The sequence below is a fragment of the Coffea eugenioides genome, chromosome 1, assembly GCF_003713205.1.
Source record: "Coffea eugenioides isolate CCC68of chromosome 1, Ceug_1.0, whole genome shotgun sequence".
Lineage (NCBI taxonomy): Eukaryota > Viridiplantae > Streptophyta > Magnoliopsida > Gentianales > Rubiaceae > Coffea > Coffea eugenioides.
In genome coordinates, this window is record NC_040035.1 from 3,365,053 (window position 1) to 3,389,620 (window position 24,568).

Genomic DNA, 24,568 nt, shown 5'->3' on the forward strand with positions numbered 1-24,568 from the left:
TTGAAAATATTGACCATTTTTCAAATCCAAATTCGAATGTTTCCCGTAATAATAGGAATCTACTTTTAAAATATATTCCAATAACTTCTTTTTGTAACTATTAATTTTTATATATTTTTTATGAAATTCAAAAAAAAAAATTTGTATTTGCACGCCCATAGGGCGTGCTTTCTCAGTAATCTTTCTAAAACAACTACTACCCATTATCCGGCCCAAATTGGGGAAATAATTTCACAAACTTGGGCTAAGTAGTTGGCCACAGAACTAGCCCATGAATATCTCTTTGCTTAAACACACTTTCTGTAACCGGGAGTTAGTTCAAAACAAGCCCAATCACCGGAAAATAGAGTGATCTCTTTACCAACGACGTCGTTTTGAAAAAGAACCCAAAGCCAAATCCTGCAAGACAGTACGGCGACTGAAACCTCTCAGCTCTGCTCCACCGCCACCGCCTTCACCACCGCCGCCTCTTCCCTCTCGTTGAAGTTCCAGGGAGAAGCAAAGCCACACTTTTAGCTCCTCTATTGCATATCATAATCAGGTAAAAGATCCTGTCTTGTTGATTTGTCCAATTACTAGCTTTTCATTGCATTTGATCAAAAAGTTAAAAAACAGAAAAGTATTTCAATAGCCGATCAGGTTTTCTTGCAAAGCAATATATATTCTCGAATAAAGGGCCAAAACCCATTTCCAGAAGCTCTAATCATTGCTAATTTTCAATAACTTTTGCATCATGGATGTAGTGAATTTGTAGTTCTTATGCAATCTTGACGTGTCAAGGTGACAATTGTAATTCTGGGATTTATTTTTTGTCTTTTAGTTTGAGTTGCATTCGGCTGTTAGTGGTTATGTGGACGGTACTACATGATTGTTCTTCAAAAAATCAATTTTTTTGATAGAAGTTTTTTCTCCCTGAAATTTAGTTGCTTGGATAAGTCAGTGATCTTAAGTTATAACATAGTTAGTGTAAGAAACAAGCATATTGTGAAGTCCATTGAGAGGGCAGAACAGATGGACTGGATTCATTAGAATTATTTTTTGATAGGGAAAATAGTTAGGAGGACTCTGTTTAAGCTCTCCCTCGACAATGCAATTCACATGGTACTTTATTCTCTGTTTTGAGATCGCACGCCAAGGATGTGGTTCAATTTGGTCTGGTCATAGCTGGTAGGCTAGGAAGTTGATTACAGATTTCTATCTTGAAACGCTTCGGTTTTTTTCTGAATGTAGGGACGAAGAATATATGACATGATGAATAGGGACATTAATGGTGAAGGGAGAAAATTCAATAGAGGTGAAGAAGAAGAGGAGGAAGATGAAGATGAGGAAAGTGGGAGGGGCCGTGATGCGTGGGAGAGGACTTATGCAGATGAGAGGTCATGGGAGTCTCTACAAGAGGATGAATCTGGCCTTCTTAGGCCTATAGACAACAAAGCTCTCCACCATGCTCAATATCGCAGACGCCTTCGGACTGCAACTACTGCTGGAATTCAGAAGGGCCTTATTCGCTATCTCTACATTGTCATCGATCTTTCCCGAGTAAGGCTATAATCATTTTGTACTTGCATGTGTTGGACCTGTGCTTTTTAATGAAATCTTTAATTGTACCATGAATTTGAAAGAGGTGTAATATTCACATTTTACTGGTTACCTCCTTTTACAGTTCTCAAAGATAACATTGACGAAAGCTTTTACTAGCATATTTATAACATTGACGAAAGCTTTTAGTAGTATATTTATTAGTTAAAGATGCGAAACAGAAATAGTAAAAGAATTGTACACGGTAAACATGTTAAAGGCACCATCACAAATCCATTAATTTTGGGATCAAATAATTCCTTTAATGAATGACCTTCGGTGGAGTTCAGAGAGTTCTTTTTGCCCTGACAATATCCAAATGATCTCAGAAAGTTAATTATCCTAGATAAGATTGTAGTAATTAAGAAGGCTTTATAAACACCTGTTTACCTGGTAGTCCAAACAACTGGAAAGTTAAGAGCTCATTCATTGGTCTTGTGTCGGTTGATGACTGACTTTCACTGATTAATGAACAGCTTAAATTCTGTTATCTAGGCAGCTGGAGAGATGGATTATAAACCAAGCCGGATGGTTGTGGTGGCACGACAAGTGGAGGCTTTCATTAGGGAGTTCTTTGATCAGAATCCTTTGAGCCAAATTGGCTTGGTAACATTAAAAGATGGGGTGGCACAATGCTTGACTGATCTTGGTGGCAGTCCTGAGTCTCATATCAAAGCTTTGATGGGTAAGTTGGAGTGCTCGGGTGACTCTTCTCTCCAGAATGGGCTTGATCTTGTGCATGACCTTCTAAACCAAATCCCATCATATGGTCATCGCGAAGTTCTTATTTTGTATTCGGCTCTTAGTACTTGTGATCCAGGGGATATTATGGAAACCATCCAGAAATGCAAAAGTGCCAAGATAAGGTGCTCAATCATTGGTCTATCAGCTGAACTGTATATATGCAAATACCTATGTCAAGAAACTGGTGGATTGTACTCAGTTGCATTGGATGAGGTGAGTAATTATTTTGAAAAATCTGCCATTACATATTGAAGTACATCACCAAAATTGTTAAAACCTGCTGTCAGTGCAAATGATAAATTTGAAGCATAGAATGGAACAGGGAATAAAGCTCAAAACTTTATTTCTAATTCCTCTAATTGTAGTGATAGTCAAGGAAACTCATAGTTAAATCTGCTGAATGAGGAGCACGTCAAGTATGAAACTAGTCAATTATCTCCAAGACCTGGTTTAGCTGGCAGGGACATTAGCCAGGAGACAGTGAGACCCCTGGTTCAACTCTCATGCCCTCCGCTTTTCCCCCTTCCCCTTTGTAAGGGTTGGAGCCTTTTCTTGAACGAAAAACTAGTCATTGTCTAATACATAAATTCCTTTCTGTGCCAGCCACACTTGAAAGAGTTAGTATTGGAACATGCACCACCACCTCCGGCAATAGCTGAATTTGCAATTGCCAATCTAATCAAGATGGGTTTTCCCCAGAGGGCTGCAGAAGGTGTCATCTCAATCTGTTCATGTCATAAAGAGGCTAAGTTTGGTGGAGGCTACACTTGTCCAAGATGCAAAGCCCGTGTATGTGAGCTGCCTACTGAGTGTCGTATATGTGGGCTGACTCTTGTTTCATCTCCACATTTGGCAAGGTCATACCATCACTTATTTCCTATAACACCTTTTGATGATGTGTCGCCATCAATTACAAACATTTCACATAAGCTGCCAAAGAGTTGTTTTGGTTGCCAGCAAAGTCTACTAAATCCTGGTAAGAACTTAAACTTTGTTGATGCATTCTGTGAATGCACTGCTGTTTTTCTTTCATGAGTTTTCCAGGTTGTCATGATGGCTTTTGTTGATATGAACTGTTTGAGCTTCACGTGATCTTCTAAACTGACTGTTTATGTACTTTAATTCCAGTTGGAAGATTAGAAGCCTGTATAGAACTAGTATTTATAACTACTCTCAAATTCCACTCATTTCCACACCAAAGCAAGAAGAAGTTAAGGAAAATACTGTATTGAACAACTTTGGGAACTTTGACAACTTAAGTCGCATTATATGAAAGGAAGAATTTCGAACATTTTACTGTTGATTGATAGACGTAACAACTCCCGCTTGGCTTTTCAACTTTAAACTAGGATTGAAGGTGCTGTAAAAACACTGAGAAGAGAATATTGATCATGTGTTGTTCCATGTTTTTGGGAGCCTGGTCATTATGATTCTCTTCTTGGTGTCTGATGGATGGACATGGACTATGCCCAAGAATTGTAAGCTGAAGTTAGTGACCACTGACCTTAAGACTGTAATGGTTGTGAATTGCCTAAGCAGTCAGTAAGGCATGGCTTAGCATGGTCCATGCCCATGCCTTTTTTTTTTTTAGACTTAATTTTTTATGGCTTGTGCTGCACTTGAGATAAACTCACAGCCAATGGTACTGCTTTACAATTTGCAAGCTTCTTTATGAGTTGTGAAGGTCATATAAATTGAAAGATCCTTTTTTGGCTCTCTCTTTAGCCCTATGTCTCTTATCCCTAGGAGGCCTTCCAGACAGAAGAAGATTATGTAAACACTTACTCAAAATCTCACTTATCAGATTCCATTGAAACTTAAGCATTTGTTTGCCGTGCAGGTAATCTGCCAGGGCCTTGGGTTGCTTGTCCCAAATGCAAACAACACTTCTGCCTTGATTGCGATATCTACATTCACGAGAGCTTGCACAATTGTCCTGGTTGTGAGAGCTTCAAGCAGTCTAATTCAGTCACCAACATGGAAGTATGATATTTGTTGATGTTGACCATCTCCATTTTTCCTTCCTTTACTTATTGGTGCACATCATTTAGTCACAGAAGTAGGAAGTTTTGGCTCCATTGACATATAACATCTTGGCACAAAACATAGTTTACAGTGTAACAGTGTGTTATTTTGAAAGTAGTGTTAACGCACAGACAGAGTGGTTCAAAACCATTTTTTTTTTTTGAGAATTTTGATACTGAGAAAAGGTTGAATAATACTAGTTCGAGTTCAACCCTTAAAAATTTGACCAATTCCTACACATTGTTAAGAACCTTTTTGCATTTGTGCAGCCTCAATCAAGCATGTAACGTTCCAAGAAGTTAGAGCATGAAGAAAAAAAAATAACAAAATGACAAAATCTCTTAGTAGTATCAGTAATTGGTCGTGCAGGTGTAGAATAGTTGCCTCGAACTAAAATCCAGAATAATTACGAGAAAAGGTGATCAAACACTGGCTTTTTTTTTTTTTTTTTGGGCTTTATCCATCTCAACTAGCTTGGTGAGTGGATGCAAGTGAGCAACCTTGAAATTGAGATCATCATCATCATGAAGCATCCAATGACCCGTTTGCAATTCCTCTCTCATGGAAATTGGAAGGCTTTGTTCACCATGCAGGTGGCTAAAAGCTCAGTCCTTCTCCAACCAACCAAGGTTCTCTAATTATGAAAGATAAATAAAGAAAAAGGGACAATATTTACAAAAAAAAAAGATATAGAGATAAAAAGTTCAATTCAAGTGATGAAATAGGCCATCTTGCTTGTAGTTTTTTTTTTGCAAGGGAACGTTATAAACATGTTATAATATGCACACGAACATAACAATGTATAATAAGTGACTATGGATCTTTTGTTACACACTAATGTGTAACACCTATAATACACATCCTGTTCTTCTTAAAAGTTCAACTTAATTAAGATTATAAAGATGACATGTATCAATATATTAGAGTGTGTAACATAGATATTACACCCTGTTGTGTAATAGAAAGATTTTGTTGCCCTAACGGATGATGAAAAGATCAAACGTTCTAACACAAATAACAGCATTGGATCAACGGCTGATTGTAAACGGATAATCACACCGTTTGAACCAGCCAATGGATAGAATAAGAAACGGCACTCATCCTTGTGGATATTGGTCCTTGAGAGCGTCCGTTGAGAAATGGTGCCTTTAAAGTTGCCACTTCAAATGGTCATGTAGAAATTGCTCCTTAATTGACATGGTAATTTTAAAGTCCTTATAACTGCTAGCAACTTTTTTATTAAAAAAATTCACTAAACTTATTTTTCTTCATGTCATTTTAAAATTTTTTTTCTAATAGCGGAGGAAGTAGGTGATTAAAACTTTAAAAACTCTAATTTCTGAAATCTTCATTTTTCTTCATGTTATATTCCATTGTTATGTTGGATTTTCTTCTATCATTTTTTTACTTAAATGCCTTCCGTGATATAGTTAAATTTTTATTCCTTCATATTCTTAGACCCTGTTTGATAACCTAATTTAGCACTTAAACTCAATGGATGCAGATCTTAACATATTAAAATCATTTGATAATCAAAACTTGAACATCTAAATTAATTAAATAGCACTGAATTTTCTAAGCAAAATTTGCTCCCAAAATTAAGTGATTAGCTAGTCACTTATAACTGAATGTGATATACACTTAAATGTATTAGATTTAATACTTAACAATTTAATAATTTAATGGATTCAAACTTCAAATTTCATATTTCAGTTTTATTAAACACACCCTTAGTCTCTTTGCTTGGCTTTTATTGGTTTGCAATGGCATGATACATGCAAACATGCAAAGAGAGATGAGTATTCCCTGAAATATTATCTTACTTATATCATAAATACAATTTCTAATCACTTTTTTTTTATTTATCATATATCACATCATAAAAAGTGTTATAATATTATTTTAAATAATTTTTTTCCAAATAATCTTATATTCAAACACACTTATCTAAGTCACTACTGATTGAAGTAGTGAGTATTAAGTCACCATTTTAGATACCAAAGTCTTTGTATTTTGGATACTGCAATATGTTGAATTAGTTAGTATATGATAATGAATAGTAACAAATTATGTTCATTAATTTATCAAACCAGGTCATTTTCAAATAAACTTCATTAAACCACGTCGTTTTGCTAATTTTTCACAGAACACAACGACGGCGTTTTTGTTGAAATCGACTTCTACGGTTCTCCACCTGCCTAGTACAGAAGTACAATTATCAACTTCAAGGCTGCAACTCAAATCTCAGAAGCACCAATTATCTGCATACTATAATATTTCAGGTAAAGAATCTTGTCTCGTTGGTTTCTCTAGCTACTAAATTTTCTATGCATTTGATGAAAAGAAGTATTTCAATTACATGCACAAGAATGTACACTCAATTAAAGGGCCAATTATTCCTAGTTTTCTAATAGCTTCTGTGTGAGTTTGTACTTCTTATGCAATGTTCAAATGCTATGTGGCAATTATAATATCTGGGATTTCTTCCTTTTGTTGGAATTTTTGTTGCTTTACTTGTTACTGGTTAGGTGTGGATGATGCTAATTGGTTTTTTTTTTCCCAAGAATTGTTTGCTGATGAGGAGAACTTTAACATCAGTGCCTGTGTAATGAAGAAGTTTAATCTCGATGAAAAAAAGATCCATTTTAGTTTTAAGCCTCAGAATTGCACAATCTGTGCTTGAGCTGCTGAATATGTATATATTCTGAGAAATTTGAAAGAAAAAGGAAAAAAAAAAAAGAAGAATTACAGATGGCTGATCCTCCTCCAGAAAAGAAGGTTCGTGGAGAGAAGTCTGATGAGGATAATATTGATAGGTTGAGTGCACTTCCGGACTGTGTTCTGCTCCACATCCTTTCAAGTTTTAAGACAAAAGATGCTGCTGCCACCTCAATTCTGTCTAGGAGATGGAGAGATCTTTTCATTTCACTTCCTGATATTCATCTCAGTATTTGTATGGATAATGATGCTTCTGACCGTGATAGACTGTTCTCTGATTTTATAGATTTCTCCAATAGAGTGTTTCGACAGCGAAATAATGCTCCCATTAGAAAAATCCGACTCTTTGTGAAGCATTTTGTTGAAAGGTACTGTTTGGCCTTTGAGTCATGGTTGCTATCTGCTGCAGCTGCAATTTCTTTGTCTAGCATCCAAGAACTTGAGATTTCGGTGCTAATTAATGAAACAACCATGCCATTTCTAATATCTATTCCACCTGAATTTCTCTCATGTAAAACACTAGTTTCTCTATCACTAAACCTTGGGGCGGATTGGATTGTTCCTGATTCAGTGTCGCTGCCAACTCTCAAGTTCCTTAACTTGTCGGGATTCAAACTGGTAGATGAAGATTGCTTTGTGAGGTTTCTTCGGGGTTGTCCTTTGCTTGAAGAATTGATGTTGCATTTGCGGCCTTTCTCTGATGAGAGGGAGAGTGGAGAAGGTATTGAGGTTGAAGTTCTTGATATTTCAAATCCTTCGTTGAAAAAACTGATACTCTGCTGGCATGAGAAAGTTGAACTCGAGTTCACTATCATCACAAAGTCAAACAATCTTGTATATTTGCTCTGCTTCCTTGAGGGACAGCATAAAGTTACTATAGATGCTCCAAAAATTACATCTTTGGACATCGTCGGTCGTGTACTTGAAGTAAACATCATTCAAGACCTGATGTCTCTAGATACTGCAGGAGTGCAATCTGATTTTCTTTATTATATAACAACTGAAAGCGACTTATTTTTACGTGGTTGGCATGCTTTTAAGTTTATGAGTAGGGGTAAATATAAAAGAATGACATATAAGTAGAGCAGACAATTGTACATCAGGTTTTGAAAAGATTTAAGTTTGATTTTATATAGAGGATAGAGTAGAAAATGGTACGGGCGTGGAAAACCCTTGGTTTTGTACTTAATAGCTACAATTTTATAAGGATGAAGGAATTGAATAATGAGTCATAAACATGATAAAGAAGAAGACATAAGCGCTGAGGTCGGAGAACAAGGGCACTTCTTGGTCCCACCAAAGCATGAATTGTCAACTCAACAAGGCCAATAGTAAGTGCAAGGCTGATAACAGGTCATAAGAAATAATTCTACACTTATTTTTTCCTATTTTTTGGGTACAACAAAACGTAAGTCATTGTTCACTTTTTTAGCATACTTACTATGATTTTATTCTCCATCATGTTAGCTCAGTATGAATTAGTGTAGTTTTGTTTATTGTATCTTGTCCTCATATGTTGGTTCGGAATTGGCATGAATGCAGACGTAATGCAACCCGGCGGCCTAGTTCGTGCTGTTCAGTGTTCCCCAGCCCTGCCCTGCTCCCAGAGTAAACTATGTAAAAGTCAGATATTCTGGGTAGGTAAAATAGTTCGTTATCTGGACCCAAATTTTTGATAATCTGACTCTTTTAAAGGTTGACCTTGGGTGAGTGGGGAAGGACAGTCTACTCTGAACTCTGAAGCCTGAACCAGAGAAACAGAAGAGTAGTGCGGAGACTGCAGAGTCTGTAGGCGCAATGTTTTGGCATCTCTTAACAGTTTTTGCAGCAACGGCTCTTCACTTCAGTGCGACTGGTGAAGCTTCTGAATGTTTGACCGATGGCAAGTTTATACTTCTCAGGATTCCAACTCGTGTTTCTTTTCATTTAGCTTTCTTATTGAGTTGTTTTTGTTCAACAAAATGATTGAAATATTATGTGGATCATGATAAAAGGTTTTCCATTAGTGAGAAATGTTAGCAAGCTTCCACAAGGTAGCTTCGGGATTCCCGGTTTGTCTCACACCACCCTTGCGGGTTCAGTCTTGCATGGCATGAAAGAGGCAAGACACTATTTTGTCGGTATTTTTACAGCATGCTTTACATCTCAAGTCCTTAAATTTTTACAGCATGTTTTACATCTCAAGGTCGTGCTTCTCCCGCTTCCTCTCTCTTTGCTAAAGTTCGATCAGTAGCAGCAGCTTCAGCTTTATGATTGTCCGTACATGTCTAATTCAGCCAAATTGTTAACAATTAAGCTATGGCATCCTACTAATTCCTGATGCATGTTTGTTTGGAAAAGTAGGCAGATTGAGTATTAAAAGAATAGAAAGGAAAGAAAAAGAGTAAATTGTTGAACTAGTTACTTCTGATTTAAACTTATAGGTTGAGGTATGGCTGCAAACATTGGCTCCGGGAGCTCGCACCCCAATCCATAGACACTCATGTGAGGAGGCATTCCTGGTCCTAAAGGGGAGTGGCACTCTCTATCTTACGACAAATATGCACCCCGAATTCCCTGGGAATCCACATGAGTTCCGTATCTTCTCAAATAGCACATTCCTTGTCCCTATGGATGATGTTCATCAGGCAAATTCTCCTCTCTATTCCCCTCTATTTTTTATTTTTATTTTTTTGGAGGAGGTAGCCAAGTTACATACTCTGTTTCTTATACTGACATCAAAATTAGTAGTCTGTTATATTTGTATTTAACAAATTTTCGAAGATCACAACTTTGTGTCAGTGCCTTAACATCACGGTACTTCAATTACAATTGATACCAGGTCTGGAACACAAATGAGCAGGAGGATTTACAAATTTTGGTTATTATATCTCGTCCACCTGTGAAAGTGTAAGCATATTATCCTCTTTCATCCACCTGTGAAAGTGTTAGTGTATTATCCTCCTTTACGGCAGATAGCTAACAGTCCATCTTGAATCCTGAAAGCTGAAGATCTAAAGACAACAGCAATATATTTTTTACATGTATTGTGCAAAATCATCTTCACTTGGCTTTTTCCAACATAAAGTTCGTTCACTCTCAGCAAATAACTGTCCATCAAATCAATCATCAATACGTTTCCCTCCGATGCATACCGAGTTTTGACGGGTAGTATATATTGAACTTGTCATCCGGGTTCTTCCTTTCAGGTTCACATATGATGACTGGTTTATGCCACATACAGCTGCCAAACTACTCTTCCCTATCTTCTGGGATGCAGTGTGTTACCAGACGCCTTTGGAAAGAGACGAGCTTTAACTTTCCAATACAAAAATCACTTGGATTCTGCTACACATTGGGTTCAAAAAACACTTAGAAATATATCCCAGTATAACGCGTGCTGTATCATGATTTTACTTGTGTATTTTGTAAACCTTCCTTTTCTGCTGAAATTGGGGTTTGAAACTCTGAGTTCGGCACAAACTGAGGTCCATTTGATTTCCACCTGTATGTTTCCATGCTTGCAGAAGTACTTTTTTTTTTTGTCAAAAACTACATGTGATGAAAATTTTACAGTCATGAATGAAGTATTAGATAAATTTCCTGCAGAAAGTTACTGGCATGGAAAAAGAGATAGGTTTTGCTGCAAAGGGGTTTTGACTAATAATTAAGCAAGGCCATATTAAAACTCACTTAAAAGTGGATTTGCCCTCAGCAGCCGCGTTCACCTTTTCCCATTTGCCTCGTTTTAGAAGTTTCCCTCGCAAGAATGACATACGATTACTGTCTACAGCAAAACAATAACGCATCATATTACCCAAAATGAAAAAATAAATACAACAATAACGCATCATTTTACCCAAAACAAATAAATAAATAAATATATTCTATGCATCGACAATTTGGCATCACATTTTAAAAGATGTGCCATTGACTCTCTATAGATGATAGGAGTGGACAAGTAGTAACGTGAGTATCCAATCCATATATATAAAAGGAGTTTCTAGGGTGATGGTTTATGTGCCTCATGGAAGGGGTAATTTAGTGATTTAAGGTTTGCTTTACTAAATTGGCTGAACAGATTGTATAATAGCTTAATGCATGGGAAGTGGTAGACTTTATGGTCTTTATCAGCCTTATCAGCTTTTAATTACAAAGTACAAACTATTATACAAACTACTATGAAAAGGTGGTTTAATTGCAAACTTTTAATCATATTCCTGAATTAAGACACATTTAACGGGAAATAAGTGGAGGAGTTGTGTTTTTTTGCCGTTACTATAGTAACCTCCATCTGCTGGAATTCTTCTCATTTAATTATAGTTTTCACGGACAGCAATTATGCTGTGTATTAGATTGGGATTTTGCTTCCATTTTGCAGCAGTTTTCTGAACAGGTACGTTTTGTTGAGGCCATCCATTTTTTGGTTTTTAGCATTAGGTATTTTTGTGTTTTTGTTTTTCTACAAGCAATCTATAACCTTTGTATGTGTTGTAATGTTCCACCGTTTGAGTTGAGTTGTCCATGTCAAATTTCTAAAATTGATAAAATGTTTTAATGTTTTCTGTTGCTGCAATTTGTGGATAAAAGTATTCTTCAACTGTATATAGTCGATAATTACTATCTTTATGTAGATAGTTATTGGATTTGTTTTCCCATCTGTTTAGTTATCTGCTTTGAATCAAATTATTTAGCATGCAAATTATGTTTATATGTAATTACTCATTTTGTGTTGGACCAACAACAAGGAGAATACTAGGTAATGGCTGCAAAACTAACTAGAAAATGGTTTCAAATCGTGATTACAAATCACTTTCCTTAAGGCTTTATTCATCCACTGTAATGTGCAAAAGACCAAGGATGAATATCCTTTACGATAATATGAAGTTTGGTTACAAAAACTCTACTCTAAGTTGTTATAACCCCCAAAAAACAAAGAAGAGAAGAGCAGAAATTTTTCTAGAACTTGTAGATCTTGTCTGCAGCCAAAAGACCACAAATTGATCCATATAAATAAGATTTCATGTCCCTTAGATGGTTATTGAATGTTAGAAATTTGTCTAGAGATGCATCCCTTCAAATGGCGGTTGAATCATTTGAAACTCGAAAGGTTGCAAGCACAATAGCAGAAAGCTGAAAATTTGAAATTTTCAATAATTGAAAATTCTTTAACAATCCCCAGCAATTTTCAATATATTGAAAATTTGTTTATAGATCACTGAAAAATTCTGATAATCTATGCATAAACAATGATGTCTTTCGATTGAACCACCATTTTCGTGTTAATTGAGTATAACTTGTTAATACTACTTGGTAGACAAGTTTTGAGTCTCGAGTATATGCAACAAACCACATAAATTAACATACACAGATTCACTTCTCTTCAATTTGTTTATACAAATGATACATTAGGTCTTGTATCCCTATCCTTTCATGAACCTGTTCAAAGTTAAGTTCTAACTTTGTGGATGCCATCAATCCAACATTCATACAGGCAAGCTCTTAATGCTCCCGCCATTTATAGCATTTTACAAGACTTGTTAAGAACTCTAAGTTCAACCTTCCAATTTCAAGCGGGAAAAATCACGCTACACCTTCTGGGATGTTAGGCTGGTTGTTATAACTAGTGTTGAATCAAGGTTCCATTGTTAGTGATTCATGGAGTGGACTTCAATCCCATCTCATTAGATGTTTTAATTATCACTTCCTTTGTTAATCCCTTAGTTAAAGGATCAGCTAGGTTCTCTTTTGATCTTACAAAATCTATGGTTATCACACCATTTTTTATCAAATCTCTTACTAGACTATGCCTTAATCCAACATGTCTAGATTTGCCATTGTACACTTGGCTATAAGCTTTAGCAAGCATAGCAGCACTATCACAATATATGGAGATTGGTGAAATTGGCTTTGGCCACATAGGTATCTCTGATAGTAAATTTCGTAACCATTCAGCTTCCTTGCTAGTTGATGCCAAAGTTATAAATTCAGCTGCCATGGTGGAGATGGTTATGCATGTTTACTTCTTGGATGCCTAAGAAATTGCTCCTTCACCTAACATAAAGACCCATCCACTTGTAGAAGAATGATCATCTTTATTTGTCATCCAACTACCATCTGAATAACTTTCTAATACTAAAGGATAGCCACCATAGCAAATGTTATAGTCTTTGGTATGTTTTAAATACCTCAAGACTCTAGTTACACCTAACTAATGCTATTTGTTTGGATTACTTGTGTATTCACTTAACACGCCTACAGCCAACGCTATATCTGGCCTTGTACATTTCATTGCATACATCAAACATCCAATCACTTTGGTATAAGCCAATTGAGACACAAGATCACCAACATATTTAACAAAGTCAATTTTTGGGTCAATGGAAATTAAGGCAGGCTTACAATCTGTGAAAGCAAAATTTGTCCTTGTTTGCTCTTGATTCTTATTCCTAGGATAACATCGGCCTCTCCCATATCGTTCATTTCAAACTTGCATCATAGCAACTTTTTGGTCTCATTGACTTGTTTTAAGTCAATACCAAAGATTAACATATCATCTGTGAGAACCCTCACTTTAAAATATAATTTTCCTAAATTACATGCCCTGTCCTAAGATTTAAACCACTCATTATATTCCCTAGCATTGTATTTTACATATGTTACAACAATTCCCTTGTATTGACCCTCACTTTAAAACACAATTTTTTTCTTATCTACATGCCTTATTCTAAGACTTAGACCACTTATAAGATGCCCTTGCATCATATTCCCTATGTGTCATAACATTTCCCATGCATTATGTGACGACCCCACTTCTCCTTAAGGCGAACCAGAGGTTTGGCGGGTCGCCTGTCTAGCTCTCGCCAGGACTCACGTAAGGAAACCGACTAAACCCTTCCGACGTAAAACTTAAACCAAAACAAAATTCGTCACCCGAACAAGCCAACCATTAAAACGACTACAATACTAAGAACACATTAACTTCAGAGATAACATTACAAACCACAAAGTGAAACCATAAAATTCAAATACATTCATACAAGTCAAACAAAACTCAGGGCTTGCACTTTTTCAGCTTCAAGTGGCAACCCAAGACGAAAGGTACATAGACTGACTCAAAATAACATTCATAAAAGGTAAAGGCAACTTCAGGTCTCTCAAATGCTAGAACCTGTTAAGGAAAACAAGTAACGTGGGGTGAGCTAAAATTCAGCGGTGCCCAAACATGCAATCATATAAACAAATAGTGAACAATAACACCAAACTTAAATCCATCAAGTAGGAAAGCGTATAACAGCACAGGGTAGGATACAGGGGCTCTCAGGAGCCATTTTTCTACGAACTTGATCAAAATTAACCGCAGTTGACCCCTCCGTCAACTTTCACTATCTAAAGTCCATGTAGATTTTTTTTTTTATCTTAACACGCTCCAACCAACTTACTCCCACCAGGCCCGTTCTTCTCACGAGAGGGTTTGGTATTACTCGAGTATACCTTTTTAAAGCCTAGTCGAGGGATTCACCCAACAACGTCACAACAAGTGGTTACCAAGTCAGGATAAGAGGCCCTCCCACCCTAAGGTGTGGTACATTCCCCTGCCTGGTAGTTGAGTTGACGAGTTCACGCTCCAGTCAACAATTGCAAGATTTTGGTACTTGAGTTAGGATAAGAGGCCCTCCCACCCTAAGGTGTGGTACATTCCCCCACTCAGTACTTAACTAGTGCAAGCAAGATATTCGAGAAAACATTTCAAGCAATTCACCACTCGAAAGGCTAGTGCGATAAAGTACACACTGCCCACTTCGATGGATCAGGAAAACCACTTTCCAATTATCACATAACAAGTCAAGAAAGCACTTTAACAAGATAAACATAGAACAAGCAAGGACACTTACCAAAAGTCAAGCTCAAAAGTCAAGCTGGGAATCGAAATCCACGTCCTCGCTAAACCCTAAAAGACCAAGTTTTAAAACTATAAGTTTTACTATACAAGTTCTTGATTTATATATAAAAGATTATCTGGTATATAACTAGTTTATTTCCTCGAAATAAATCAACAATTCTCTTAAAATTAAAACTAGTAAAAGTGATAAAATATTTCGTATGGATTCTTTAAAGGTACTTCCTTTCTAGAGGTGCAAACTAGAACCCACTCACTTCAAATAAGTTTTCTTGCCGAACAAGTTTTATCCGCCTTTTATTTAAAGTTATTAAAATCTCATGTTTTTGACAATTTTCCTCTAAAACAACTAGCTAGGGTCAGTTTTACGAAAAATTTTAGAGTTTGAAAGTTAGTGCAATCATTTCCTAAAAGTAATAAGGCTAGTTTAAGCAAAGGAAAGAATTAACTAGTTGGCAAGGTTTTAAAAGTCCCGACACTCGAATTTTAGCATTATCGCACTATACACAAATTCCATAGCTTGATACTAGGACAAAATATTCCAACAAAGCTTGGTTAACAAGTATTCGAATTCAAAGGACCAAAACGGACTTCCCGATTCCAATTTACTTATACACTATATTCCAAGTTGCCAATATAGAAAAAAAATCACAATTCAAACATCAATTTCACTAGGGCTTCATCAATCATTAGCCCTAGGACTCAACAGGTTCAATTCTAATCAAAATTAAACAAAGGAAGTCCAAGACATCAAAACAATTCCAAACCACAAGTCATGGACTTTCCAAGTGCATTTCAGCCAAATCACTTAAACAATTCTACCAAAAATTTAATTCTTGTAAAAATTATTCAAATGGCCAAGAGCTTCATCAATCATTAGCTCTTGACAACAAACAATCACTTCCTACTACAATTCAACCGGAATTTCAACCCAAAACAGAAAGGAAAGTCACGTCCAACTTAACTCACAAAAAACTCTAGAAATTCAGATTTTCTTTTCTCTTTTTTTTTTTTATATCCACGGCTCATTTCAGCTACATGCATGACCAAATAATCAGTTAACTATCAGTTTTAATCCAAAGCCAAGTTCGGCACCATCAAAAGTCACCATCCCACCAGAAATTCATCCAAGTCTTCTCGGTTGGCTTGCATGCAAGCAGATTCTGCATCCCTTCAATTTTCTTACTCACTCACGGCTGATTAACCTCATGCAAAGCATAATCATCCAGTTTTTAGTTAGCTAAACACACATCTAATCTCAGATTACCACAAATTGAACAATTAAAGCTGCAATTTCCAGCTCAAACTCTCGGCAACTCCAATTTCTTTCAAAATCAGATTTCTTGTGACTTAATTTATCCTCCAACCGCACCACCCTCACATGCATGCCCATAAACAACTTCATCTACCTATAATTAACTAGTCCAAGACCAGAATTTACCTCAGCTTGAAGCTCAACTCACGCGACAAGCAGCTGCAATTTTTTTCTCTCTCGGCTTGCTAAGGAGCTTGGTACGGCTGGACTGAGCTTGGTTAGTGCAGGCTGTGGTGTTGGTTGTTGGGTTGATCACAACTGGTTGCAGATGAGAAAGGAAATGGATAGCTCGACAGTGATGAAGGAGATGAAGACAGATAACTCGCACAACTACCTCTTGCTCTCTCTCTCTCGGACAGTTCAGAAATGCAGCTCACCGACTCTCCCTCTCTCCCTTGCTCAAGCTTACGAACAAAATGGAGGAAGTTTGGCTCTCGGTCCTCTTCACCAGCTCACAGATGGAGTGGAGGAAGAATGGCAAGTCTCCCTCTTTTCCCTCTAGCTTACGGATAGAAAGAAAAGGAAATAAAGAGCTCGGCTCTCTCCCACTTTACTCTCGGACAGTTCATGGCAGACAAAGGAAATGGAAATGAGATGCTGTGGTGATTTGGGGTTGGTAGAATGGAATGCGTATAGTAGAATGTTTATAGTGAAGTGTGTCTAGTGGAGCTGAGCCGGCAATATGAATGGTGGAGTGCTGGGGTGAAAAAAAAATGGAACCAGCAAGATGAAATGCTGGGATTTAAAGCTTGTCCAAGAAGGTTCCATGGCTGCATAGTTAATTTGAGATGGAGGAAGGCTATTTTGGTCTTTTAATATCTTGTTCGACCCTCCACTTAAATCCTCATTTGTAACTAATTCCAAAATTTTACCCCCAAATGAAATTCGATAGCCTATTAGTATACTAATCTCGCAAAATTCAATTATCGAGATTTAAAGTCCTAAGTGCAGTTATAAGGGTTTTGACCTAAAACGGTTTCGTCTTAATTCTAGGTTCCCGTTGACACTTAACAATTATAAATACTTAAATTAGCTATCGGAATTCAAAGACTACAAAAGCAAATAAATTAAACTACATCAAGAAATATTATATTGGCTTGGCAAAATCAAATAATTTAATATTTTGCACAATTAAGTTATTTGTAACATAAAAATTATTTTTACATACTTATTTAAGAGCAAATAATGGTAAAATTCATTAAAAGTCTAAAATGCAAATGCAATATGTCTATATATATATATATATTTATTATTTTCTTATATTTTTTTAAGTTTCTTACACATTACATTTTATTTCCTTTTATTTGAATTAAAACAATTTCTTGAGTTGGTTTTAAATATTTCACCACTTATATTTTGCCAAGTGGCTTTTATTTGTGGTAGGGACTTCATATGAGAGATTAGAGGTATTAAATAGGTATTGGTACATTTGGAAAGGTTAAAATATCATTAGTCAAAGATTAAGGGAGGATTGGACAAGAATGGGGCCAAGTGGCAAAGCCCTAGCCATGAATCTTGTTTGACCAAAGGTTAGAAGATAATTTAAACCATCTTGGAGCTTTCTTTCCCTTAGGTTGGCTGAACTTCATAGCTCCAAAAAGAAAGAGAGAGAGCTCCATATTCTTGCTTTCTAACCCTAGATGATCAAGAGCAAAAACCAAAAGAGAAAGATCTTGAGTTAGTGAGAAACTTTCCTCCAACCCTAAGTGCTTGATTCAAGCTTGAAGCTTTCATTTTGGTGGATTGATTTGGTGGTTCAAGCTTCCTACAAGAAAGGTAAATATTCTTTAAATGATAGTTTTATGGTGTTTTATCATGTACTTTAAGTTTTAATGGCAAACTACAAGTTGTTTGGTTGAGATTCGGGGTTAATCTCTTAGATTAAACAAGTAATAGTTGAGTTAGTTAGTATGCCTACCAAGTGTTTGATGAAATGTTTGAACCTTGTTCATGGTTGTTTATGAAGTATTTACATGTTTTAAACCTCTTTTGAGTTAGATTTAACACTTGATATGTTGTTTAAGTGAAAATCATTAAAGGATGAAGGTTGGATGAATAGAGGAAATTTTGGACTGTTTTCATCTCCTTGGCTGACCGGTTTGAGAAGGAAGGGTTTCTTCTTGATTTTTGTGATTTATTTACACCTTCATCATGCCTAAGAAACTGGGCTAGAGATTGGTTAAGCTCATGTGTGAATTGGAATGAAATTTGGGCAAGTAAAGTAGTGGTTTGGTCTATATAGTGGACTGGTTTGGTTTTCTTGATAGCTAGGCTGCTATGGTCATTCTTATTCATGTTGATGTATTATATTTTGAACTCCAATGGTCCTAGGAGTTGTGATCCCCTGTATATGAACATTTGAGGACTGATTTGGGTGAATTTGGACCAAAACAAATGAAGATAGCACCAAGAACTAATGTAGTTTTGCTTGAGGTTAGGGCTGATCCAGGGTTGGAAAAACAGCTGAATTGTCTGAGCTACTGGTACTTCTAGGAGATGAACTAGAGTGTGTAATTGGTACCGTTGGAAATCCCTTCGAGTCTAGTTTCCAACGTCACTGACGGAACCTAATTCCGACCTTCCTACAGTGAGATATAGCCGTTTTACCGAGACTGCGCGGGCGCGACTGTTTTACCCGCGAAGAACATTTTAACCTTGAATGAAACTTTTCTTTTGCCCAACTTTCATGCACTTATTGAATTTGTTTTCTCATGAAATTTTACTGCATTTTGGACCAAATTTGCATGATGAATTGTGTGGCTTTAACCACTCACTTGATCTCTTAATGAACCTACAATTGAGTGAGAAATGAATCCAATTTGTTAACGATTTCACTCGTTGCCCTAGAATTGGGAAACGAAGGTGGTCGTAACCGAGATACTTGACGTTTGACTACTGCTTTGCTTAACAGGTGAGTGTTCCACTACCTGCTACCTGTTATGTGAAATATTTGAATATCTGAAATACTTGATTTATGACTGTTGGAGCCAAATACTGTTTTGATAAAATGGAGGCGAGCGTGTACTTTATCGCACTCGACCTCCCTTTGTTTTCCAATAATGCTCTGTATACTGTTATTATGAGATGTGATTTCTCTATATATGACTGTGTTTGAGTTGTTTGGGTGATATCCCATCAACTACTGCTATTGTTTGGGTACCCAACCTCTTAGGTGAGTCTAGGGATGGCAACGGGGCGGGGTTGGGGCGGGGGACCCCTCCCCCATCCCCCGCCCCGCTACCTACAAACTCCCTCCACCCCCCGCCCCGTCCCCCGCCTCCCACCCCCCGCCCCGCCCCCGCCCCCCCCCGCCCCCGCTGGGTTAATAAAATTTTATTATAGTTAAATTTTAATAAATAATCAAGTACTAAAATATCAACACATCATCAAGTTATTATTTATTTTAATTTTACTATTGAAACTCATAAAAACAATCAAACAAAAATTATTTGAATACAATCCAACATGATGAAATAAATACAACTAAAATAGTTAAGTTTTCACTTTTGGTACAAATACAATCACTAATTCATTATTGTGTTTGTGCTTTTTTTTTTGAGAAAAAAGTGTTATTCTATTAAGTGTAATTAGAAATTTAGTATAAATGTATTAGTAAATTTAATATAACTAATTAATAAATTCTATTAGTAGACATGTCTAATTATTCGTATAATTGATAATATTAATTATATTACATACACTATTATACATTATATAATACATCTAATTAATAATATCATTATCATAAATTTATAACTAATTAAATTACATATTATATATAATTATATATATATAATTTTTTTTTGCGGGTAGCGGGGCGGGGGATGGGGCGGGGGTATACTCCCCCGCCCCCCGCCCCGTTTCTAAACGGGGGGAAAAAATACCCCCCGCCCCCGCCCCATCCCCCGCCCCGAGAGCCCCCCGCGGGGCACCCGCCCCCATTGCCATCCCTAGGTGAGTCGGTTGTATTGAGCCAGCAAAGGCTTGGTCGAGAAGGCCGATAAACCTTGGGGACTGATGTTTGGAGGTCCCTGATGAAGTATAGCCATTGTGCTTGCTTGTTGTGTTGCCCAGCACCACCAGTGGTAAATTCTCGACTTGATCCTATTTCTTTGGAATCTTGGATTCCTGGTATACTCGAACTACTGTTTGTGGCGTGCGGGCCCGGTAGGGGGTTGAATGGTGGACGGAGATCGGTGAAAGTGGTGTCCTACGGACTTGATATTCTGTGTATACAAGTGTTGACGGAGAATCAACGGAGACATTTATGATCAAGTTCAAGGGGATTTTGGCTTTTGAAAGCCACCCGTATCCTTGAATTAAACTGTGTTTAAACTACCTTTCCATTGTATGGTTTATTTGATTATTTTGTGCCCCTATTTGGGTATGTGATTATTTGTTTTACTTGGAACCTCACTGGACTTTAGCTCATCCCACTCCCTTTGTTTTCCTTAACAAATCGGGGACGGACTAACGGTCAAGAGCTTTCTTAGCTTTATTTTGCTTGAACTTGTAACCTTTTGTTTGAGTAGACCTTACTTTTGACTCCTATAAGTTCGACTCATGTTATGTAAGTTTATGTGTGGAGTGGTAAGTTGACATTTGGCTATATGTATACTAAGCTTTTGGATTGTTGGTGAAGTGATTATGTTTTAAATTAGGGTTGCACTCCCTTGCATGGAAGATATTTCATCCGCTTCATTTGAGTTATTAGTACTTTGATCGACTGAGCCCCGGCAAGAGTTGGGCAGGCAGTCCGCTGATACCCTAGGGTTCGCTCTAGTGAGAGGTGGGGCTGTCACAGTTGGTATCAGAGTTTAGGTTTTAGATCTTTGTAGTGTATTCTAGACTTAAAAGTTAGAATGCTAGCCTGTGGGATTTGGTTTGAAAGCTGAGTGACCGCTAGTAGGGATAAAACTTAGAGCCTAAGTTTGAATTGGTCTGAGTGAATTAGAAATTTTGACTTGAGGATTATATTAGATTATTTCCTCTTAAGAGTATTTATGATATTAAATCTGATGCTATTCTTGATGCTGTTATGATGCACTGATAAGCACATCATTTAGTTGCAGGGAAGTTCTGGCTTAATGTATATAAAATCTTGCAGCAATATGTAGTGTAACTGGATTGTGATTTCAAAGTTAGTATTAATGCACCGGGGAAAAGAATAACAGCTGGGGAGATTTATGGCCTCAATTAGAATTTTCAAGTTGGGGAGTTTTGTTAAATCAGTCTATTACTCTTTTTTCACGATTTTTGATGATCCCTGGCTATGAAAATGTTAGCAAGCTTACTAGAAAATGCCCCTAATCTTGAATTGCTAATCTTTCTTTCATCAAGTAAGTTACCACAAGTTTTTAACATCATAGAGTTGATTCCAGATTCTGCTGTCCTTTAATCTAAAGATGGTTGAACTTGTGCTTAGCATCATATCTGAATGCAATTTTTTTTTTTTATTTTTTTTTGACAAACGATATCTGAATGCAATTGCTGGTGCTTTTTTGTTGAACTGAGTAGTAGATCAGTTGATCATAAGTAGAAGTTTTGGTTCTGGGATATGATAGTTAGGAGCAAAAATTAATATGGTTATGTGGTCAAAGATAGCACTAAAGCACCAGGCAAAAGAATCACGGCTAAGCCGTGAACGATCATTTTGCCTGCACTTTGCGATGTTTTACTTTCTGCAGATATGTATTTCGCCATCTTACTCTGCCGTCCTAAATTTGAAGCTTGTTCTTTCAATTATTGGGTAAATGAACTTTATGATTATAAGCATTGAGTTGTTTTAGATCTTCTTCTCATCTGTCTGAAGGCAATTTATGAAAGATATTCCCAAGCTGACTTCATGCTACTTCTAATCTTGAAGTGCTTATCTTTCATTTGGTGAGTATGATTATCTATTTTGGTGTAGAATCAATTTTAGTTCGTTTTCCAGTGCCTAAGGCAATTAGGAGCAGCTACAAGAGGGACCTGGGAGCTTTGAGTTTATTCTGCCAATGGCTAGATCGAAAGAGCTGTAGTAAACGTCATAGGGAGATGGAAATGACCAAATCTAGAGAAGGGAACATGAACTTATGCTAGTAAAGCCTTTTAAATCTCCATAAGCATGTGGTATCACCATTCAAGAAAAGCTCTTAGGATCACCAATAGTGTTCAATAGGCAGAAAAGATAGGATTCAACCAGCATTTGTTTCTTATTCTGTTGCAACTGGTCTGACTTGTATGGTGGAATGGCTTGACAACATTCTTAAGAGGTTTATATTGTTGGACCACTTATGTTGAATTTTCTTAGTGAAGATCGGATTGAAAAGGTGCAAATTCAGACCCCTGAAATGTTGGGATGGCCAAAATCAGAATTTGATGTAATATTGCTAGTTCTGGAAAACAAATCAGGCAAAGGAGGACCAAATATACCATAGCTTTCCAAAATAAGGGTCGTTTATGGAAATAGTCCTATTTGTATCAACACCCAATTAAGAAGAACTCAAGAGATTTTAAAGAATACCTAGTCCACAGGCTATTGAGTATCAGTGAAGGACTAGATTCTACCTGTCGAATGGAAAGACTGTAAAGTTAAATTCAGTTCTTGGTGCAAAGGACAAGCCTTGACAAGGCTAGATAGAAACGGACTGGTCATCCAGTGGTGACCACTCAAGCAAGTGCAGCACCTTAAGATTAGGCAAATAAATTGAATAAACTGAATCTTGATGACCCAAATCCACCTTACCATTGATTGCTTTCAAAGTAACTAACGCGTTGCAAGAGAATATTTTAGTACGAGATAATTTCCAATTTTCATAACTAGCCACCAAAAGATCATGTTCTTGGAGGTTACATGAAAGTGCAGCAAATATCAACGAGGCAATCGCCAAACACATGGATGGGGTATATTCCCACACATGGAGTTTAAATTTTCTTATCGGAGCCCCGTGTCATAGTGTAATCATATGAAGCCAATGAAGGGTAAAACACAAAATAGTTACAGCACAAATCGTGGCTCCTAACAGCAGATCCCACCTGTCGTACAGTGTTTAGAGCATTGAAGATGAATTTCAGGAAGCCGAATAAAAAGGTATCTCCACCTGGTGGTGGACAGAACTGAAGTTTTTGCAGCTGTTTGTGTACAGAAAAGTGACAACAGACTGTGAAGAAGAGTGTCATCAGGAAGAGCACTCAACTCAACCTACCAGTACAATAATCTGAAGGATGATGATGATGATCAGTCATTGTCACTGAGTTTGATTACTGCTTCCTAATCCAAGAAAATGGTTTTTTTTTTTGCCAAATAATTTCAAAATCGTTCAAGAAATTATTAGAATTAGCAAGGGCTGAACTGAGAATCAGTTCTGTTCATAACTATTACAGAACATGAAAGTAACAACTGATGAGGAAAGCCAAAGATAGAGAGAGCAGAAACAAAAGAGAGCCTGCACTGCAGATTTAATCTCTGAGGATCAATGTAGGAAAATTAGAGTAATTTTTTAATATACTGTCAATGTACACACGAGTGAACGATTTTTATTCGGACCTAAGCCATAGGGCCTTTAAATGGTTAATAGAAATTTTACTTTCAAGAGTCAATTGGTTAATATATGTAAGGAATTGTATCTGCCCAACTCTATGTATATGTACTGTATGTATTGTGGCTTATGGTCAAAGATTAGAGAAGGATTCCACAGGTTTACAGTTTGTAAGGTTTGCTTCAATTATAAAGCATTGTTTGGAATTATAAAGCATTGGGTAATGCTTTCGGTTGCTTAGTTGCAAGATCGGGTTGTGATTCACTCTCTTTTTTTTTTTTAGCCATCGGTACTCAACCTGGTTCATGTGTAAGGGTATAATCGATTTTTCATCCTTAATAGGGCTAACACCAATGGGTTCCATTTCTATTTGTCTGAAATTGCTGTCTAATATTTTCTAGGTGCTCTATTGCTTATTGTGAATCTTTCCAATTCGAAAATTGTTGGTGATTGTAATGTAATAGCTTGGTGCTATTAACGAATAGATGGTGATGTAATGTAATAGTTTTGCTAGAGATGGCAATTTCTAATATGACGTTGTAACACAACTCAAACACGATTATAATTAAGAAGTATAAATACAATCCAAACTTAAACGAGTGATTGTTGAATCAACCTGTTAGCATTAACGACAAGAATATAAACAAGTTTGATTGGATCAACTTGTAGATTGACATCCTAACCGAATAAAATAGCTTTTCTTTATAATAATAAAAAAAACAGCTTTTTTTAAATAATATAAACGGATGATTGGATCAATTAAACGAGGGATTGTTGAATTAACCTGCA

At 36.7% G+C, this 24,568-nt stretch overlaps 3 protein-coding genes across 3 annotated transcripts; all 3 read left to right on the forward strand.

The window, feature by feature from the left end:
• Positions 1-391: 391 nt before the first annotated feature.
• LOC113778366 (general transcription factor IIH subunit 2) lies at positions 392-4,577 on the forward strand. Its single transcript, XM_027323760.1, has 5 exons — positions 392-541; positions 1,231-1,539; positions 2,074-2,535; positions 2,926-3,298; positions 4,163-4,577. The coding sequence occupies exons 2-5, from the start codon at positions 1,249-1,251 to the stop codon at positions 4,309-4,311; spliced, it is 1,275 nt and encodes a 424-aa protein (XP_027179561.1). The 5' UTR covers positions 392-541; positions 1,231-1,248; the 3' UTR covers positions 4,312-4,577.
• A 2,039-nt stretch (positions 4,578-6,616) lies between these two features.
• Positions 6,617-8,148, forward strand: LOC113765604 (F-box/LRR-repeat protein At4g14103-like). Its single transcript, XM_027309837.1, has one exon. It carries the CDS (start codon positions 7,099-7,101, stop codon positions 8,146-8,148), a length of 1,050 nt encoding a protein of 349 aa, XP_027165638.1. The 5' UTR covers positions 6,617-7,098.
• Positions 8,149-8,612: 464 nt separating this feature from the next.
• Positions 8,613-10,556, forward strand: LOC113765612 (auxin-binding protein T85-like). The gene is made up of 6 exons (XM_027309846.1): positions 8,613-8,702; positions 8,809-8,947; positions 9,060-9,166; positions 9,489-9,692; positions 9,887-9,954; positions 10,254-10,556. Exons 1-6 carry the CDS (start codon positions 8,613-8,615, stop codon positions 10,360-10,362), a joined length of 717 nt encoding a protein of 238 aa, XP_027165647.1. The 3' UTR covers positions 10,363-10,556.
• The last annotated feature ends 14,012 nt before the right edge of the window (positions 10,557-24,568 follow it).

Coding starts and splice junctions, on each gene's coding strand:
- LOC113778366 (XM_027323760.1), top strand. CDS start 1,249: ATGATGAATAGGGACATTAATGGTGAAGGGAGAAAATTCAATAGAGGT. Junction 2,536..2,925: donor ACTCAGTTGCATTGGATGAG/GTGAGTAATTAT, acceptor TTTCTGTGCCAG/CCACACTTGAAAGAGTTAGT. Junction 3,299..4,162: donor GCAAAGTCTACTAAATCCTG/GTAAGAACTTAA, acceptor TTTGCCGTGCAG/GTAATCTGCCAGGGCCTTGG.
- LOC113765604 (XM_027309837.1), top strand. CDS start 7,099: ATGGCTGATCCTCCTCCAGAAAAGAAGGTTCGTGGAGAGAAGTCTGAT.
- LOC113765612 (XM_027309846.1), top strand. CDS start 8,613: ATGCAACCCGGCGGCCTAGTTCGTGCTGTTCAGTGTTCCCCAGCCCTG. Junction 8,703..8,808: donor GTAAAAGTCAGATATTCTGG/GTAGGTAAAATA, acceptor TGAACTCTGAAG/CCTGAACCAGAGAAACAGAA. Junction 9,167..9,488: donor TCTTGCATGGCATGAAAGAG/GCAAGACACTAT, acceptor TTAAACTTATAG/GTTGAGGTATGGCTGCAAAC.